Genomic DNA, 20,448 nt, shown 5'->3' on the forward strand with positions numbered 1-20,448 from the left:
CCATACTAATAGTGTGTTTGACCCCCTTTCACCTTCAGAACTGCCTTAATTCTACGTGGCATTGATTCAACAAGGTGCTAAATGCATTTTTTTAAATGTTGGCCCATATGGTGGTCATAAAAAGATAGACATGGTCAGAAACAATGCTCAGGTAGGCCGTGGCATTTAAATGATGCCCAATTGGCACTAAGAGACCTAAAGTTTGCCAAGAAAACATCCCCCACACCATTACAGCCTTGCACAGTGGTAGCAAGGCATGATGGATTCATGTTCTCATTCTGTTTACGCCACATTCTGACTCTACCATCTGAATGTCTCAACAGAAATCGAGACTCATCAGACCAGGCAACATTTTTCCAGTCTTCAATTTTGGTGAGCTCGTGCAAATTGTAGCCTCTTTGTCCTTTTTGTAGTTGAGATGAGTAGTACCCGGTGGGGTCTTCTGCTGTTGTAGCCCATCCCCTCAAGGTTGTGCGTGTTGTGGCTTCACAAATGCTTTGCTGCATACCTCAATTGTAACGAGTGGTTATTTCAGTCAAAGTTGCTCTTCTATCAGCTTAAATCAGTCGGCCCAATATCCTCTGACATAAAGCATCAACAAGACAATTTACGCCAACAGGAATGCCGCATACTGGATGTTATTCTCTTTTAACACCATTCTTTGTAAACCCTAGAAATTGTTGTGCGTGAAAATCCCTGTAACTGAGCAGATTGTGAAATATTCAGATCAGCCCTTATGGCACAAACAACCATGCCACTCTCAATCTTGATTAAATCACCTTTCTTTCCCATTCTGACATTCAGTTTGGAGTTCAGGAGATTGTCTTGACCAGGACCACACCCCTTAAATGCATTGAAGCAACTGCCATGTGATTGGTCGATTAGATAATTGCATTAATGAGAAATTGAACAGGTGTTCCTAATAATTCTTTAGCTGAGTGAATGTGGGTGTAGTATGACTACATTTTGGACATACTCCATCCGCCATGTTTGCTTTGTCATGTGACCTGTATGTCATTTGGCCTATTGTGTAATCAGAATAATCGTGACAATAATTTACATATGCATTGCTTAACAAGTACAATTAAATCATGAGGAGAGCCTTTCAGTTCATAGTTTTCCTAACTTTTTTATCTGAAAGCTCCTCTTAAAAATCTAGCTGAAGCAGTAGGTCATCTGGGTACTTTTCGCCTACTCTTTTTTTTTTTACATACTATGAATTCACTACTCATCTCGCACACTTATTTTGGCATATAGAGTATATAGTGCAGAAGAGTTTGGATGCATCAAGTGTTAAATAATTCCAAACACTGTAATCATTTGCATACAGATATATTATACTAAATTGGTGCAACACCATGACACATACACCAGATTTTTACATTTATGCATTTGACAGATGCTTTTATGCTATACATTTATTTTATCAGTATGTGTGTTCCCTGGGAATCAAAACCATGACCTTTGTACTACTAATGCAATGCTCTACCAGTTGAGCCACAGGACTGAAGAATATTATAAATATTAATACAAATGTATTTTCCCAAAGTCTTATTAGGCTAATCGCAGGTATGCAATTTTGTAACAGCAAGGATGCAAAGGACTGATATTAAAAGAGATGAACTACTGTGTCCAAAATAAAAAAGTACACGAAGCTGTGTTTGATCGATTCACACGCCAGAAATGAGACTTTCAGAGTTGGTGTATTTTTCATGCTGATTTTATCATTTTTAATTTGCCTTATTGCGAATTATTAAAAGAGATTTTTAGTGTAAAGCCATACTTACTTGCCTGTCAATAGCAGCACAGTGAATGTTATGAATATGGCCAAATAGCAAACTGATGTGGCTTTACAGATACATCACAAGGTCTTTCTTCATTAATGGCCATTCAAAGCATAGTGTATTCTAACAAAATACATTTTCTGGAAACTAAAAACGTATTGGGGAGTCCTACACCTGCCGGGGATCTGCCAAAGTGATGAATGGGAATTCTGGGAATGGGAATTGTCCTGCAGAGTTTATCTCTCCAATCCCAAGAAAACACATCTGAAGGTCATCAAGATCTAGGCAGGTGTGTTTTATTAGGGTTAGATATAAACTCTGTAGGTTAACACATGTAATCCAGTAATGGAGTTAACAATCATGTAATTTTCTCCAGACCACCTTAATACAAACTGTGCTGCCACATCCAGATCTTTACACAAGTTACAAAAACAGACGATACGGGACTCGAGGGAAGTGCTTTTGCCGAAACCACGGAGGTTCCCTTTTTCAAAAACAGACAGTGACATCACCCTCGGAGACTCTTCAGTATTTTTATTGTTTCTCTGCTGCGCGGGTGGCTCAGTTTCACACCGAGAGAACACCAATAACACACACATTCCCTGCGAGTGCTTGTGCGTTTGTTTAAAAGGGAAATGGTGCATTTCTCTTCAGGAGAACAAAGAGAACATATCCTGCAGCGACACACGCTCCCAAGTTACAGAAAGCAGAGGAAGGGAGGGGGTTAGACAGATAAAGAAGGTGGGCTTTTGATACTCTGTGTATATGTGTGTCAAAGACATTTTATATCCAAAAGTCAGATCCCCACGTGCATTTCAACAGTATAAATACAGTCCCGCATAAATACGTCCACCACTAAAGCGAACGAACAACATCGACAAAATAAACGACAGTTTACAGTAGGCAGCAATACTGACCCGATCAGTGGGACCAAAATGATAGCGGACACTTGGATAGGCTCGGGTGGGAGTGATGGCATAGAGGTGGTAGTTCAGTAATTTAGTACATTCAGTAAGCACTGGTAAAACTAAATGGGGAACCCACAGGAAGACACGAGAGCTGACAGAAGCTGGACTGGGGAGGGGGGTTGTGGAGAACTCTATTGGAGATCAGAGACAGACAAGCTCGGGTTGTGGGCTTTGATTCAGTTTATAAAAGATGGTTTAAATGGTGCTGTGGATTGTGGGCTTGTTCTGTTAGATGGGCAGCTGGAACTTGACGTCGACCTGGGCCTCTTTGGCCAGCGACACAATTTCAGAAAGCCTTACAACCTGGAGGGAGAGAGAAAAGATGTGAAATATTATTTTAAAAAATGGTCACCAGCATTATAATATAAATATAAACAGTATGTGTTCCGACATGTGACGCAGACGGGTGATTCTCGCGAAATTAGACTTGAGAGGTGTCATTAAAAATATTTTGATAATAAAAGTAAATGCTATCAAAATAAGAAGCATACAGTTACAAACATCTCTTCGTGTGCTATTTTGCACATGATTTCAAATGACATCATAAAAACCAATTTTGTTATTTTTTCCACTTTTAAGGGGAAAATTTTCATTACCGCAACGTGTCCACGACTGGATTTGGGTTCTTTGACGTGGAAATATTTATAATTAAAAAAATCTAAAAAATAAAACGCTTCAGTGTATGTTATACTATAAACATTTACAGTAAAGAAACATGTGGTATTTGGGGATCATTGGTAAATATAGAGACAATAATAAGGAATATAAATGTGTCCAAGACACTGATCTATATAAATGACTAGATTGCGTAGAATACTTAACGTAACAGCGTGAGGTGAAGCCAGCGCAGAGTTCGAGCGGCCATCTTGGTATACCCAACCGGCAGAGGGTGTCATTGACTTCCATTCAAAAACATGATCTAATTTCACCCGCTTTACAGCTTATCAGTCACACAAGGTTAATTTTTCGGATATGTGTACGTAAAATAATAGTTAATTCTGGTGTTATTTGCAATGTTTATGTTTAAATAGGGCAGGATAATGGATTTATAAAAAACCGTTAAGGTGAGTGTGTCTGCTGCATTCTGTTAATGACACGGGTATAAATAAAGTTTCTTTGACATTCAGGTACACGGTCAGCGTTATTTCTCTAAATAAGTTTAGTTAACTTGTAAAGATAACATAATTACAAAACCAGCAAATTACTGCGTGCACATACGGTACAAAGCATGTTATTTATTCAGATTCCAGAATGAGCAAGTTTGTCATTAATACTAAATATGCTGCGGTCTGTCTGCTGATCTGATACTGTAATAAAGATGAATGTATAATAACCATTTAAAAAGCAAAACGTACAATGTCAGTAAATAACTATGTACATGCTTAGGACGTTTGTAATGTACGGGATACTTCAGATATAAAAACAAAGACTAGTAAAGTGATGTTTTATCATTAAAATCTGATAACGTCAATTGATTTAATAGAATGTTTGGGTATACCAAAATGGCTGCGTGGTGGCTTCACAGATGTGACGTCATGAGCAATCCAGTCATTTATATAGATCAGTGGTCCAAGACCAATTTTCTCATCCTCCGCAACAATTTTCAATCATTGTTTAAGCCCTTGGGGAACTAACATTTTCAAAAAAAAATTGTTGGAAGGCACATAATTAACTGAGACTCAAGATGGCTACCGGGTAGATTTTTCTCTCCAGATAAAAGTTAAAATTTTGTTTGTCATAGTACCTAGACAACTTTTTAGTTCTCATAACCAAACATGAGTGCATATATTTAATGTAATATCATGTTGCGGTAATTATACTTTTTGATAATGATAATCTAAAAAAGTAAATAATTCAATAGGAAATATTTTTTAAATCCTTTAAAAATAATGATTAAAATAAGTTCATAAAAATAAATCTTGCATGTGCAAAAAAATTGTCTTCAAAAAAAATCTGATGCTGGACACCTAAATGTGGATTTCGTGACAATCACCCAGACATGCTTTCACTGACCTGAGTTCGATTAGCAGCTAAAAAAACAAAAATTACCCCATGATTTACTTATCCTCGATGTGTATGATTCTCTTTTTTCAGACAAACACAATCAAATGATATTAGAAAATGTCCTGCCTGTTCCAACCTTTATAATGGTAGTAAATGGTGCTTAAGATTTAAAGCCAAAAAAGCATTGGTCGTTACCTGAAGCTAGTTATTTTAGTCTTAAATATTGATGTTTTTGTTACAAAATTGTATCGATTGCCCTCAGAAGGCCTTAAAATCAAGAGCACTATTTACTACCATTATAAAGCTTGGAGCAGCCAGGACATTTTCTAATATAACTCTCACTGTGTTTGTCTGAATAAAGATAATCATATACATCAAGGATGGCTTGAGGGTGAGGAAATCATGGGATAATTTTCATTTTTGTTGACCTATCCCTTTAAAGTACTTTGCCTGCCTGACCGCTCTCTCTACCCTGTACTGTCCTGTCCTCCCCTTAAAGGTACACTCCACTTTTTTATATATGATATTACGCACTGCCTGAAAATAGCCCTCTGCCATTGAAAATTACCAGGGGGACTATTTTCGGCTGCTGCGTAATATCATTGCGCCTCCTGCAGCCATGTTACAACAGCAAAGTCTTTGATTATTACGCCAGAATCAGAATATAGTTCCTAGCAATATCTGCCTAGAAAATCGCAACTTTTAATTTTCCGTCGGTCTTAGTACACGATGTTACTATCGAAGAGTCAAGTTTTAAATAGGAAAAATATCGAAACTCTTTGGTTATTTTTTTAGGCGCGATGCTAATGGACTAATCAGATTCATTGGATTGTGCTAAGCTATGCTAAAAGTGCTAGCGCCAGACCCGGAGATCAGCTGAACGGATTCTAAAATAGTAAAAATCAAACGTTTAACTCTAGGGGAGCTGGAAAAAGAGCATATTTTAAAAGTGGAGTTTCCCTTTAAAGGTGCAGTGTGTAAATTCTAGTGGTGAGGCTGCAAATTGCAACCAACGGCTTAAGCCACTGCTCACCCCTCGCTTTTAAAACACATAGAAAAGCTATGGTAGCTGCCACCAGACAAACATGTCATCGTCGGAGACAACTTAGTAAAAACATTTGTCCATTAAGGGCTTCTGTAGAAAAATGGCGGCACAAAATGGCGACTACCATGTAAGGGGACCCTCGGTGTATGTAGATAAAAAGGTCTCGTTCTAAGTTAATAAACACAGAATGGAGAATTTGAAAAGTCTTTATACACCCCTGATAATATAGTTTTGTAAATTATTTTGCATTTCTGTCAAGAGATCCTTCTAAAAATTACACAGTGCACCTTTAAGTACTGTCGGTCAAAAATGCCCCCAAAAATGATGTTAAAAAACAATGAAAAGTATGAAAATGTAAAAAAAAGATATTATACAACCAGTGTTTATGTGCACTCTGACACTGCAAAAAAAATCTAAATATTGAGAAAAATCCCCTTTAAAGTACAAATTAAGTCCATAGCAACTGCATCCACTCACAAAAATAACTTTTGAAATATTTACGGTAAGAAACTTACAAAATATCTTCATGGAACATAATCTTTACTTAAAGGAACAGTATGTAGGATTGTGACCAAAACTGGTATTGCAATCACACAACTTGTGGCTAAAACTGGTACTGCAATCACACAACTGGTGGCCAATACACAAAATGACAACATAAACATCAGTTGAGGGCTGCAACGCCACTTTTTAAATGACAATTTTTAAATGGCCAGACCACTGTTGTCAGTGATATATAAGTATTTGAAAGGAAAATGATTTCTTAATGTTCAGTGACATATCAGGGCCATTTTATGATTAATTGATATACATTTCTTACATACTGTTCCTTTAATACCTTAATGATTTTTGGAATAAAAGCAAAATCAATAATTTTGACCCATACAATGTTTTGTTGGTTATTGCTACAAATATACCAATGCGACTTAAGACACATCTCTAAATGACTGTAATTGTGTCAGGTCACATTTCTGATCGTCTCAGAATGTAAAACTATATAAATAAATGATGAGAATAAATTGCTTGTAGCTAAAAACCTTCGAATGAAATAAAACAGCTTGAACCAACATCTAAATATGTTGTGTTTCACAAGAAACACCCAAACAGGTTTGAAATAAGTTGGGTGCGACTATATCAATCTGACGCCTGAACCATGTTGTGAAGATTCCTCATTTCAGTACTTCAGCTCCTTGTCATTCTTTATTTGCCTGTGTAAGTGAAAAGACAAAAGATCAACGCACCATTTTGGCTGCCTCGTCCAGATCGTCGCAGGCCAGGATCTTCAGAGCACTGGAGGCAATCAGAGCTTTGGCATCGTCCACTCGTGTTCCTGGAGATCAGAGGAGCGAGATGAATGACAGAACGTACAGGACTCCTGCACAAACATCCATCTGCAAAAACTTTCTCTGGCACGAGCATCATGACTCAACGTGTCCAGAAAGACGTGCGATAATGGTTATGTCATGGCTTCAACAAGCTTTTGTTTATGGTTTCATATTAATCCCTATAATTATTCATGAGTTAAAAAAAGAAATGAGTCAATTTATCAGATCAGCACCACTTTTAAATAAGGTGCGAGAATGAAAATGTTTTAAATGGGTTTCAATCCATCCCTACTCTCTTCATTAATCAAACTCAAGTGCAACATAAATCACGTTGCTATTCATTTCAGTCCATCTGTCTCTTTCTCTCTCACCTTGTAACCGCACTACGATGGGGATTTTCAAGTCCAAGTCAGTCACAGCCATGATGATGCCCTGTGCGATGACATCGCACCTCATGATACCCCCAAATATGTTAACCAAAATAGCCTGGACCTGTTGGGAACAAATTAGGCAAATAATATAAATCTACATTTTCTAAACAAATTAGGGGTGCCCAATTCTTGCCACCAATTACTCAAAAATATGTTAATGAATGTTTGCTTGTAAATATGGGTGATTCTCACGAAACCATTGAAACACCACGGCACTAATGATTTTAGCTTTAAAATGTGTAATATAGTAACATTAAAAAGCATCAGAATTAACACAATACTGTGTTCTACCTTGCACAATGTGTGATTTCAACATAAGAATTTATAATTGTAAATTTTATCTCATTTACTGCTGAAATTCTCATTACCGCAATGTGTCCGGCTGTGTTTGAACATGCGTTATGTTGTCATTTAATCAAATTAACACAAAAATATTAAGAAAAAAATAAATATTCATGTATAATAATAATGAAGAAAAATTAGGAAAATATGTGTCCATGCCTGATGTTCTCATCCTCCGCAACACTTTTTGAGAACAGTTTAAGCACACATACAGAATTTTAATAAAGTTTGATTTTGAGTGACCAAGCACATGGACCAGTTACTTCAAGATGGCTACCAGGTAAGATCATTTTTTACAGTTAATTTGAAATATTGTCTTGTCAGAATGCTTACACGACATTTTGATTATCATTACCGCAACAGATGCTTATTAAATGTTTATTTAATTAATAGAAGCATAATACTTTGATTTTAAATGCATGTGCAGAATCTCCAAATATGTCAGTGTTGATGTTTTCTGACTGTTGCGGTAATGAGATTTTTTAGGACTATTTTTTTTAAATTATATTACAAAAAGTGTTAAATGATAAGTAAAAGTTTTTAAATTAATGTTCCCATTTACTCCAGACTTTGTTTTTCAATGTCTGGTGGGAAAAAAAGTACATTTAAGCAATTTTTACATTTTCATGCTTGACATTTTTAAAACCAAGTTTTCGTGAGAATCACCCATATATCAAAGGTAATACAGCCCCAGTATCTATGATATTCTGGTCTCTAAACCCAACTATGGTTAATAAGTAAGTAGAAGTAGACTGAAATCACACGACAGTAAATCACATGACCTTACCTTTTTATCAGAGGTGATGAGTTTAAAGGCCTCTGTCACCTGCTGGGCTGTGGCTCCGCCTCCTACATCCAGGAAGTTGGCAGGAATCCCACCATGCAGTTTAATGATGTCCATTGTTGCCATGGCGAGTCCAGCCCCATTGACTAAGCACAGACAGACAAAGTTCATCATCAAAAATGAAGACGGCTGGCTCCGCCCACTTTGGACTTTCCGTGATGTCACAAACACTACTGCCATATGTTTTATCCATTGTATCATTTAATTCAGTATCTGCAAACGTCTTTTGGGTATGTAAACTTGCGAGCACTGCAATTGCTGATAAGTGGGTTTGATTGTCGGGATGTTGTGATAATGTAAGGCGTTTACTTGACTGACTAAACAACCGATAGTACCGTCCAGGCCGATGTAGTTGAGGTCCGCTTTGGCTGCCTCCTGGTCTCTAACGTCCTCTTGGGACCAGTCCCGCATGTCGAAAACCTTCTTCTGTCTATAGGCAGCATTCGAGTCGAAGTTGATTTTAGCGTCCATACACATCACTGCAAATACAGAAGACTTTTAAAATCACTGGAGAAGCCAAAAAGCGTGCATGATCAGATCTGGATAAGATTAAGGATACCAATGCCAGATGAGTCCTCCACCATTGGGTTGATCTCCACCATAGATGCATCGTACTTTATAAACACATCATAGAGCTTCAACATGTTTTCTGCAGCTTCATTGACCAGTGCGGCAGGGAAGCCCATCTTTTGCGCCACCTGAGAGAGAAAGCACATAAGTCACATTTTTTTGCCATTTGACCGTCATAAGTATCCATTTAGTTGCATCACATGTTGCACCTTAATGGCTTGTTCCATCTTTATTCCCTCCACGATATCAATAGGCTCTTTCACGATGGCATCGGGATTCTCTGCAGCCACATCTTCAATGTTCACGCCCCCCTGAGAACTGCCAATCAGCACGGGGCCCTGCAGATATCATGAGACCGTAGAGATTAGAGCAGGTGAAACTTGTAATCGTGCTCAGATTGCAGACTAGAGCAGATTTATAAAGATTGTCTCTCGCCCCCTGCTGTCCATTCTGCTTACTGCAACATTATGATCTTGCATACCATATAGAAATAGCAATAACGGTGTGACGTCTCACCTGGTATGACCTCTCCATGGTGATGGCGAAATAATACTCTCTGCGAGGGTACCTGCGCTCGCAGATAAACACCTGGTTACAGATGCGCCCTGCCTCTCCTGTCTGTTTAGTGAACAGCTTTTTGCCAATCATCTTAGAGGAAATTTCCCTCGCTTCTTCTGGCCTAAAAGAGAGAGAAAAGATTGAGTAATAAAGATAAAGAAATCATGAAAGTACTAAAGTAAAACAATACATCAGAGACACTCACGAGTAAACAATCTTGACTCCGCCCTTAAGTCCTCCCTCAAATGAGCCTTTGCCTCGACCTCCCGCCAACACTTGTGCTTTAACCACAAGGTCTTTAGAACCTGAGAAAAAGAAAATAAGTAAAAGTGGATGAGAAAGCCATAGTTGGCATAGTGTTCCTGTAGTTGGATGCGTAACGCTAAGGTCCGACTCCGACACCGAATAGATCTGGGGCACCATTGACTTCCATAGTATGATTTTTTTTTTGGAAGTCAATGGTGCCCCAGGTCTGCTTGGTTACAAAATATCTTTCTGTGTATCAGCAGAACAAAGAAATGTAAAAACCGAGGTAGCCTACGAAGGCGCAGTTTCCTGGATGTTTTAGTTTGCGATGTAACATTTGTTTCTTGAAATGCAACTCACACGAGCTCTAATGTCGCTGTCACTACCATCCTCAAATTGCGAAGATAAATCAGACTTTTTTATTAATAAAGCTGAACATCAGGGCTCCAGAAAGGATGAGAGACGAGGATACAGTCACTTCAGTTTCCAATTGGGGTAGTCCAGTTAGAACAGGGAACAAATCCAAAGATAAGAGCAGGTAAGGAGTCAGATGCAAAGCAGAGAGATCAAAAAGCCACCCAGGACCATAGACAGCGCAGAGAGTGACAAACAAGTGCCATCAATGCCGAAAGGAGGTATGGTGAGCGAAGACACATAAAGAGCATATTATAAAACGGGCAGTTCTGGTTCTTCATTCTGCGTTCTAAGCCGTGATAAAATACACCGGTAACCTCACGGTTCAGACCGCATTACATAAGTATCACTGCGCCACTGTTGCTGAATACTGATTTATGAAAATAAACACCAAAAACTTTAATCATATTTTTAATTTGTCTACAATTGCACAATTAATGGCGATATCCAGATAAATGTCAATAAATACTGTTGAGTCATCTCGTCGATAAAGAGAAAACGTTGTCTATAACTCAAGTTCATACGTCCGTTATTATCCACTGGGTGGCGATCTTACCCAACTTTAACACTGACGCATTCGCTCAACACTGAAAACAGCGGGTTTTCATCAGGCTCTGAATCTGATCTCTTACAAAAGTTCTTCACAAAAATGGAATTATCTCCGCTTTTAGCTAAAAAAAATTATGAGAACAAATGAAGGTAGGATGAAACGTTTTTTCTTTGTTTTTGTTTGAAAGCGGATGGTCTGTTCTTTCATTTGATATTTTGTGTTTATTTAAAGAAGATAATTTTTCTGCAAGGCATTAAACTAAAACTGGGTGACAACTTTCAAAAAGAAAAAAAAAACGCTGACGGGGAAAGAGTTCAACATGCTTCCAAGCATATTTGATAATCACTTCAACAGTTGCACAATATAAATGTTAATGTATAAATTAGATGAATGGTGATTTATAAAATAAACACCACAGTCTTAAATCATATTTTCATTGTGTCTTTGCTGCATCTCTGTTGGTTGTGAACTGCACTCTGTACAGTCACACTTGATTCTGAGGAACTACTTTGTTTGGCGGAAGAATAATATTTGTACTAATATAATTACAACTTATTTGTGTTTTATTTGATAAAATCCCGCTAACGTTATGCATATGAAGTAATCGTTTTATAAACGCAATACACCCCTCGAAGCGTTGGGTTACCAGTGCATTTTATAACAGCTAAGGGGGTTTTTAGGCACTCAGCTTCGCGTCGTGCCTAACAACGCCCCTTAGCTTCTTGGGGTTTATTGCTTTAAAAAACAATCAAAGATATCACTTTCCCAACATTTGTTTCATTGTTCTTAAAAGTATTGATTATTACTGTTTACGAAGCAACAGCAGTTTTCTTTATTTTTGCAAGACTGCTAAGGGTTATAATAATCCTAATTATATTTTTCTGCATATTAAAACGCCTCCAATAATAAAAAAGCAGGGCCGCAAACATTTAACCATTAAAAAAGTTGTTGCCTTCTAGATTCCGTGCTTCTGTTTTGTATTTTTATAATTTATTTAGTTTTTAGCAATGTAGTTCAGTTTTTGTAATTTTCTTACTTTTTAGTCTGCCTATAATACTCACATTTATTTGATGATATTTATATTAATTATGTTTCAGTTTTTAATTAAGTTTCTACACAACAGATCAAAAACATTTTTAAATTTGCTGATGCGTGACGTTGTGACTACACTAAGTATGCTTTCTCCGTCACTGTATAGGCATATTATAGTAAAATGAGAGCAAAAGTATTGAAATGACAGTACTTTATTGAAGAACTGGAATAAGGAAGCAACCAATGCATGAATAAGCATTTGCAACCAATGCATGGCTGGTTTGAGATTGTGAAACTCTGGATATTTGCAGGTTTCCATGTTGCAATTTTGTTGCATGTTTAAATACTCCAACTTTTTGCAATCATCCCTCAATATTCAGTCCTGTTCCATTAACTGATTTACACAGTAAACAATCATCAATTTGGTACATATGTATGGAATAAAGTCGCCTCCTGTGATGCCTTCGACAGGCTTCAGGACACAAATCAGGCCATGATCTGGACTTATGGGTGACAGACACTGCATTATTTATGTTCCTCGGTCTAGTCCCTATTTACAAGAGAAACCCGAGCCTCCTTTATTCCTGTTTACAGCCCTGCCTGTCCATCACGTGTCTGTGCAGGTGCTGCCTGTGCTGACTGTCAGATTAAGGGTTTGGGCGTTCACATTCTCCAATGGTGCCAAAAATCTATGTATAGAGTGCAGTGTGTGTGAGAATAACACAGATGAAACACATAGGACATCTAAGACTATATAACCTCATTCACACAGCACTTTGGTCCCAGAAAATACACAGAAAATTGACAAACAGGCTTCTGTGTGATCCAAACACGTCCCGTAAATGTTATGGGATCGCTCCCGAAAAAAGGACCTAGTAACATTGCCGTAAGATACCCGGAAAGTCATCCGTCTTCAAGCCCTCAAGATGCAGAAACAATGCCGTAGTGAGGGCAGCGAGTCATGGCAACATGAAGTTATGGTTCAGCTCTTTAAAACGAGGGGTTTACATGCAGATTAACATTCACAATATGAAATATCGGCAAACTGATTTGGACTGAAGCAGATATTAGGAAGCTTGTCACTATCTGCCCTGAAGCGGAGATCATTCAGCTGCATAAAAAAGCGCGTCACGCGATCACATGAGCTTATAATAAATAGAAAAGCACGCGAGTGGTTTCTGAGGAGAGAAAATAAGCTAATTTCATACACTGCAGAGAAAAAAACCTACCAAGTGCAGGACTTTAAACAAGTCACGTGTCTTATGACAAAAAAACATATTTACACTGTATACTACAGTCTTACCAATCTGCTTGGCAACAGCGTACGCCTCGTCAGGCGTGCTGGCCACCATACCCGAGGGCACAGAGATGCCCGCCTCTTTCAGGAGCCCGATGCTCATGTATTCATGCAGGGAGAGGTTTCTTTGCTGCTGCCCGGACAACAATGGAGATGGCTGGTTTCCATGGTTACCAAATAGACCCGATGTCCCACCAAGCACCTGGTAAATCAATGTAAAAACAAATAGACAAACTAAACCTAACTAGTAAGCAAACCCAAGGTGATATTTACATTGCAAATAGTTTATTTTGCAGGTTGCTTACTTAAAGAAAGCAAGAACAAAGATTGAAGACTCAGATTTACAAAGATTTTCACTTTAACCATTTAGGGAAAAAATAGACTTCAACTTAATACTGGAATTTAAGGGCACAGGGGTGATACTTCACCCCCTTTCTTATATTAAATATACATCCTTTCTATAAGCACAGGGAGTGGGCAAACAGAAGATGTGCTCTCAACTTTTTTATGATTAAACAAAGTTTAAGGTTAGTTTGTGTAGTATACTATTTATACCAGACATGGTTCACAACATCTTGCTAAACATTTCAGCATTTCACCAGGTACACTTTAAAACAAATATACTTTTTTTCCACACACAAGCAATAAAGACAAAACAACTTACAGGTCCATCATAACCAACCAGTTATGGTAACATCTGCAGTAAGTGTTAATTCAGAAGTAAACTAGGCTGTTCCTCTGTCCATGTAGGTCAAAGTGAACTAGTGTACCCAGATGACAACAGTGTTTATGGGCATCATAAAAACAAACAGACCCACTAAAACCCCACATGACTCATTTAAAGTCTTGCTGGATTACAGAAGAGGTCCCGCTGAGTAAATAATGAATATACTTGCTAGTTTAACCATTAATATTGATGACGGGCTGTTAGCCTGTACGCTAATGTCAAACGCAAAGCGGTGATTTTGAGTCTTTAAAAGTGACTAAACAGCGGGGGCACGGCAAAAATAAATATCGTAGACGGTTACCTAATGTATGGACACCAAACTGACCTTAGCAGCCGAGTTTAAAGCCGTCCTAGAGCCGGTTTTCCTCAGTCCAGCGGACAACCGGCCACAGATCAGGGAGGTCGCCATGTTGCTCTGGGCACAAGCAGCGCAGCAGAAAAACAAATGAGTGGACGCGCCTGCGTGATGACGTGCGACAACTGCGCAACTGCGCTTTGAGAATCGCGGCTGGCGGTTTCCGTCAAAAAGGGTCAAGATTTTCTATTTAAAATCCTTTCTCGTTTTCAAACAACGATCTGAGGAATGATAATGATAATTTATGCGTATTACAGCATATTTACAGACGTGAAAGTAGTGACAAGAGAAACGAAGCTTTTCGAAGCTTTGAATCAATTGAACCAATTGTTTCGAAAAATGAATCACTGTTTTCAAGCGCTCGAAACACCTAAATATGTTTTGAAATATGTTTGAGCTGTTGAAAAACGTTGTTAAAGCAAGATTTCATTGCAAACATTTGACACTTTTTACAAAATAAATGCAAAAGGTTTTTCTAAAAAATATGAATGTCATAAAAGTCATAAAAGTATGAATGTTTTATGACTTGCATTAATAAAACTGACTTGTTCACCATTTGTGATCAACTGCCCCTAGTGGTGAATCATATTTTAACAGTTTGACGTAATGAAGCCTCGTTTGCTAAAACCACGTGACTTGGCCAGTTTGAAACAACCACTGATTCGAATCAAAATGAATTCATAAATGTTTCGATGCTTCGTAAAGCAGTGTTTCTGTTTCAAAATCGCCAATTACTACGTGAAAGACGTGTTTTGTGCTAGGAGATTTATCTGCCAGGTAAGATATAGTGGTGGGCAGAGCGAGGCTTCGTGAAACACTAAACAGTTGAATTGTGCCGTATGTTTCGAGGCTTCGAAACATCAATCCGAAACCCCCTCCACAGTGACACCTAGCGGTCGTTTGCATGTCTTTACATAAAGCATCCTTGGCAAGATTTTAGAAGAGCGCTGACAAATTGTATCTCACATGTTTTTTGACTGACACACAAGTGATAGAATGGGAGAGTGGATGCTCTGGACTCTCATGCATAGATCTTAGGATCGAACCCAAATGTATGCGCTACGATCATAATAAAATACTTTTGGTTGTTGTTGTTGTTGTTTTAACATCTGTTTGACAACTACATGAGCTTTTAAGCTCACAATTGTCGATAACTATAGGCTATTCGGGTCTATTTAATAAAAAAAAAAATGGAATAGAGATATACCAAATAAATAATAAGAGATTCATAAAATATTTCAATAATATGCCACATTGTTTACATATAAAGATCTTTATATAAATTGTTCTGTGTTGATAAACTCAACCAGCTTCTTTTTTACATATAATTTCTCCAGCCTTTGAAAAAAACTCACACAGGGGCACTTGTTGCTGACATGCATTTTTTGTAAGTAGCCTAACTGTTACATACAAATGAGGAAAAATTACTTATTTTCAGTAATTTATAGTATTTGATCTTGGCAAAAACGCATATGAGGTATTTGATTCGACGCAGATTCGACAGGTACGCCACCTTTCGAAACACTTGTGAAATGCACCGCTTGGTTTAGCCATAGTCACGTGACTTTCATGTTTCGAATCACTTCATCACGTCACATGGGTGTTTCGAATCACATTTCGGAGCAGTGTTTCGAAACATCTACGCTTCGGGATCTCGACACAGTGTCGAAACGTCAGTTTCGCCGCGGGAGCCATCCCTAGTAAGATATAGGTAAGTTTTTATCTCGTCTGGTTAGCAAACCATGCAGTATAAACAGCTAAATTCAGCCAAGTCTGGTTGGCTGGTTTTAGGTGATCTCTCAGTCTGGTTTTAGCTGAGGTTTGACTACTGGTTAAGCTGGTCCTAGGTGGTCCACTTGACCCGCCAGGTCAAACAAGCTACACATCAGCTTGGCCAAAATAGGAGGACCAGCTGCTTAGGTGGACCCACTTTAGACCAGCAAACCAGCTTAGACTGGTTTTAGCTGTTTTTCAGCAAGGTAATTAACAATGTCATTCTAACTCATGGTGCCCCCCCACCCCGCATTGCACATTTTGGGTGTTTTTGACCTCTCTTTGGAGCAAAACCACCGACTGCACCACTGCAGGTTCCACACTTGGAGGTCTTTGAGAACCTCTAGTGGTTTATGGTGGAATTGCAGTGGGCTCCAAAGGGAATTAAAAAAGATGTTTGTAAATTAAAAGCAATTGAATTGCAGAAAAAAATGGCAATTGTTCATTAAGTCTATTGAAAAGGAACACTACTTGTAATCTATGGTTTTTTCAATGAAACAGTTCAAGTCATATGGATGAAAAGGCACAACATCCTATATCAGTGTTCTTCAACTCCAGTCCTCGAGGATATTTGAGAATGTTAAAGGTGCAGTGTGTGAATTTTAAGAGGATCTCTTGACAGAAATGGAATATAATACGCATACCTATTTCAGTGGTGTATAAAGATTTTACAAACTATTTTACACAGCGCGCTTCATCACTACGTTATCTCAGGTTACGAAATATTTGTCCTGTGGCGGCTATCGAAGCTTCTCTATGCGTTTCGAAAGGGAGAGGGCCATTGGTTGCAATTCATAATCTTACTGCTAGATGCCGCTAAAACTACACATAGCACCTTTAAGATAAAATCAATTATTTAAAGTATGACTAAACAAGTATTAAAGGTGGTGTGTGTAAATTTTAGCGGCATCTAGTTCAAAACGCGTATGGTAGCCGCCACAGGACCAACATGTTGACGTCTGAGAAAACGTAGGGACGAAACGCGCTCTGTAGAACAGTTTGTCCATTTAGAGCTACTGTAGAAACACGACTGCGAATTTCATGTAGGGGACCCACGGGTGTGCGTAGATTAAAAACTGCTCATTCTAAGGTAATAAAAACAAAACAGTTCATTATGTAAGATCTTTATACATTACTGACAATATAGTTATGTATATTATATTGTATTTCTGTCAAGAGATCCTTCAAAAAGTTACACAATGCACCTTTAAAATATGCTAATGCAGCTAAAAATTCTGATATTTCTTAGTGTTTATTCTTTTTGGTTATGCCAAGCCCTATAATATTTTATTTGAAAATGGCCAGTGGTCGGGCTTGAAGTCAAAAAGGTCAAAACCATACATAACATAGTACAGTTAAATAACTCAGTCTCTTTCATCACAGTGTAAATAAAATGTCTGAGGTGGTTCAAAATGGTGAACCCACCCCCAGACGTCCTGGAGTGGGACTTGGGGTTCTTGTGACAGACTCCTTCAACCCAGGATGCGTCCTGCTGGGAAAAAGGAAATGCACGGTTGGGAAAGGTAAATACCAGTTACCAGGAGGTCACATTGAATTTGGGTAAGTTTATTGTCACTTTAATGCATTACTGTGACCTTTTCTTATTCTAGGAAGGTTTTTTACAGTATCAAAATAGACATTTGTTTTACTGTTTATTTGTAGTAATGTTACATTATTGTGCTGATACGTTCTACAATGAATTGTATGAAAGTAAATAATCTGCTGTATAATCAGAGAAACTTGGGAGGACTGCGCGCAGAGAGAGGTGATGGAGGAAGCTGGTGTCCATTTGAAAAACATCTGCTTTGCATATGTCCTCAACTCCATCAGACTGGAAGAAAACTACCATTATATCACAATCTTCATGCAGGGAGAACTGGACAGGTCTTTATCAGCTGAACCAGTCAATTTGGAGCCAGAGAAAAATGAAGGTAGTCTATATCTTTGTGTTGAGTGTATTATCGCCTGTCTAGTTTCAGCCCCACGTGGTCCGCCTACAGGTCTCAACAACAGTGAAAAAAATCTGGTATGCGAGACTGTTGCCTGTCACACCACCTTCATACTCAGCATCACGACTTTCATTAACAATTGTGAGAAAATGCTGTTGGAATACACAGTACTTGGTGTGTATATTCATTTGAATGAAATTAATAAAATGGTCATTGTCATCTTTTAGTAGCGTAATGGTCATACGATATGGGCTTAATGAATCAGGGAAGGATTTGCAATGATCCAGAAGACCCAGTCAGAGAGCGCATGTGAGCTTCGCTTACCCAAGTCCCCATTTAGGTCTGTCTACACTGCAGTGCAACCCCAAAGTTTTCAAACTAAAACAGAGTCTGCAGCGTTTACAAAAATCTTCTTTTATGAGGTTAAAAAATGTACAACTAGACATTAATATAATGAGTAGTTCTGATTTAGCTTTATTTATGTTTTACTGGAATAGGTTGGGCATGGAGACGATGGGAGGAGTTTCCACCTGAAGAGCAGCTTTTCTTACCATTGGCAAATCTGAGACAGCAGGGATTTCAGCCATTCGGGACAAGTTAAAGGGATTTTTTGTAATCAGGACAGTTTTAACACCTGTTTTAACACCTAATTCAAGGTCAGGTGAACCATGCCCCCCTTCAGGCATAGAGAGAAACTGCATTTCAAGCTTATTTTGAAGGGAATCTGAGGGTATATCAACAATGTGTGCTGACTCTGTGTACAAAGATACATTTATATTCAGATTGATTGTTTACCGTTATTGCAGTTACTCGGCATATAGATGAATGGATATTGTAATTACAGCTCCTCAATGTTAATGGTTTACCATCCACATGCATACTGTAGTAAAGTTATATTATAGTTATGCATAACAGTTTATCATTTAGTTTTTGCACACTGGTAAACCGACTGTGGATTTGAAGACTTTTACACATAATTTGTCAAACAGTCTTGAACATATTTTTTTTATAATTCCTTTAAGATTTTTTTGTAGTTCACAAGAATATTATATATTATATTAGCCCCTTAGCATTCCAGAAAAAGGCTAAAAAATGCCTTAAAGGACACAAATTGTACCTTCTGTGTTGATTGTATCTTAAAACAGTTTACATTATTCAAATCACAAGAATTTCAGCGTTCCAAAGATATGTGACATGTTTGGCTTTTTGTTTTTGAGTTATTGTATTTGATGAAGTTTTCTTTCAAATAACCACGGTACACTGGAATTTTTTAGGGTTAGATTAGATTCAGGGCTGGAAATGGCAGAAATTCACTAGGGGGACTGATTTCTTAGATTAGTATAAACCGGGGCGCCATGCACCAAGTTTTTTTTAAGGGGGCACAGTGTGCACAGCTACCCTTCATACTGTAATTATAATTATTAACATCAATTAAACATCAAAAGTTGTTATACGCCATATTCTTATAGACTACACAGACAAAAAGAGAGGTGTTTATGAATTATTTTATTGCTATTTTACACATTAAAGAAAAACTCATGCGCTCAACAGTTACATCTGCGATTGGATGCAATAATCAACACTGCAAAAACAGTGAATTAAAAAAACTGATGCAACAGAAGCAGATCTAGGTGTAATGCTGTTATCGAAATTTGTTGCTTAATTATTTATTTAATAGCTTTGAAAGCATATACATTTTAAACTAGCCTATAAACATATTGGTGACACTTTGCAATAGGGTTGTATTAGTAAACATTAGTAAATGCATTAACTAACATGAAAATATAGTTTTTCAACATGTATTAATCTTTATAATGTTAGAAGTTATTTATGTCAATTCATGGTGCATTAATGTTAACATGTACAAAACTTATTAAATGCCACAATTAACATGAACTATTAATAAATGCTGTAGAAGTATTGATTATTGTTAGTTCATTTAGCTAATGCATTGTTAACAAATACAACTTTATTATAAATTGTTATCAACATATTTATAGAAAATTATTTACATAGGCTATAATGATTCTGTGCCCCCTCTAGGGGTAAATCTAGGTAAAAACCTTATATAATGGACTTTGAATTATCATCTTTGACTTTGTACGCAGTATCCGCGATCATGCACAATAAAGCACGTCATTAAAGCAGCAAAAATCTCAGAAAACGGATCATATTTTGTCCATGAAACAAAGTAATAGATAAAAAGATGCTTAATTAATTTTGTGGGTGCAATA

The 20,448-nt window shown here is 37.7% G+C and overlaps 2 protein-coding genes across 4 annotated transcripts; one reads left to right on the plus strand and one right to left on the minus strand.

The window, feature by feature from the left end:
• Window positions 1-2,303: 2,303 nt before the first annotated feature.
• Window positions 2,304-14,621, minus strand: sucla2 (succinate-CoA ligase ADP-forming subunit beta). Its single transcript, XM_073870738.1, has 11 exons — window positions 14,463-14,621; window positions 13,417-13,612; window positions 10,077-10,176; window positions 9,830-9,992; window positions 9,523-9,651; window positions 9,303-9,441; window positions 9,058-9,222; window positions 8,687-8,826; window positions 7,498-7,618; window positions 7,043-7,131; window positions 2,304-3,055 (listed from the first exon to the last, which is right to left on the minus strand). The coding sequence occupies exons 1-11, from the start codon at window positions 14,544-14,546 to the stop codon at window positions 2,981-2,983; spliced, it is 1,401 nt and encodes a 466-aa protein (XP_073726839.1). The 5' UTR covers window positions 14,547-14,621; the 3' UTR covers window positions 2,304-2,980.
• A 561-nt stretch (window positions 14,622-15,182) lies between these two features.
• On the plus strand, window positions 15,183-19,464 carry nudt15 (nudix (nucleoside diphosphate linked moiety X)-type motif 15). 3 transcript variants are annotated; one of them, XM_055212168.2, is made up of 5 exons: window positions 16,089-16,203; window positions 16,767-16,851; window positions 17,649-17,825; window positions 18,000-18,196; window positions 18,712-19,464. In XM_055212168.2, exons 3-5 carry the CDS (start codon window positions 17,659-17,661, stop codon window positions 18,813-18,815), a joined length of 468 nt encoding a protein of 155 aa, XP_055068143.2. In that variant the 5' UTR covers window positions 16,089-16,203; window positions 16,767-16,851; window positions 17,649-17,658; the 3' UTR covers window positions 18,816-19,464. The 3 variants fall into 3 exon arrangements, with proteins under 3 accessions (XP_055068142.2, XP_055068141.2, XP_055068143.2); XM_055212167.2 differs by lacking the exons at window positions 16,089-16,203; window positions 16,767-16,851 and adding an exon at window positions 15,183-15,269; XM_055212166.2 differs by lacking the exon at window positions 16,767-16,851 and having other exon boundaries at window positions 16,048-16,203.
• Window positions 19,465-20,448: the final 984 nt, after the last annotated feature.

This window comes from Misgurnus anguillicaudatus, chromosome 8, assembly GCF_027580225.2.
Source record: "Misgurnus anguillicaudatus chromosome 8, ASM2758022v2, whole genome shotgun sequence".
NCBI lineage: Eukaryota > Metazoa > Chordata > Actinopteri > Cypriniformes > Cobitidae > Misgurnus > Misgurnus anguillicaudatus.

Excerpts from the sequence above, each read along its gene's own strand:
- sucla2 (XM_073870738.1), bottom strand. The coding sequence starts at position 14,546 with ATGGCGACCTCCCTGATCTGTGGCCGGTTGTCCGCTGGACTGAGGAAA. Across the intron at positions 13,613-14,462 it reads CTTTAAACTCGGCTGCTAAG|GTGCTTGGTGGGACATCGGG; the intron begins GTCAGTTTGGTG and ends TTGATTTACCAG. Across the intron at positions 7,619-8,686 it reads TCATCACCTCTGATAAAAAG|GTCCAGGCTATTTTGGTTAA; the intron begins GTAAGGTCATGT and ends TGTTCCCAACAG.
- nudt15 (XM_055212167.2), top strand. The coding sequence starts at position 17,659 with ATGTCTGAGGTGGTTCAAAATGGTGAACCCACCCCCAGACGTCCTGGA. Across the intron at positions 17,826-17,999 it reads GGAGGTCACATTGAATTTGG|AGAAACTTGGGAGGACTGCG; the intron begins GTAAGTTTATTG and ends CTGTATAATCAG. Across the intron at positions 18,197-18,711 it reads GGAGCCAGAGAAAAATGAAG|GTTGGGCATGGAGACGATGG; the intron begins GTAGTCTATATC and ends TTACTGGAATAG.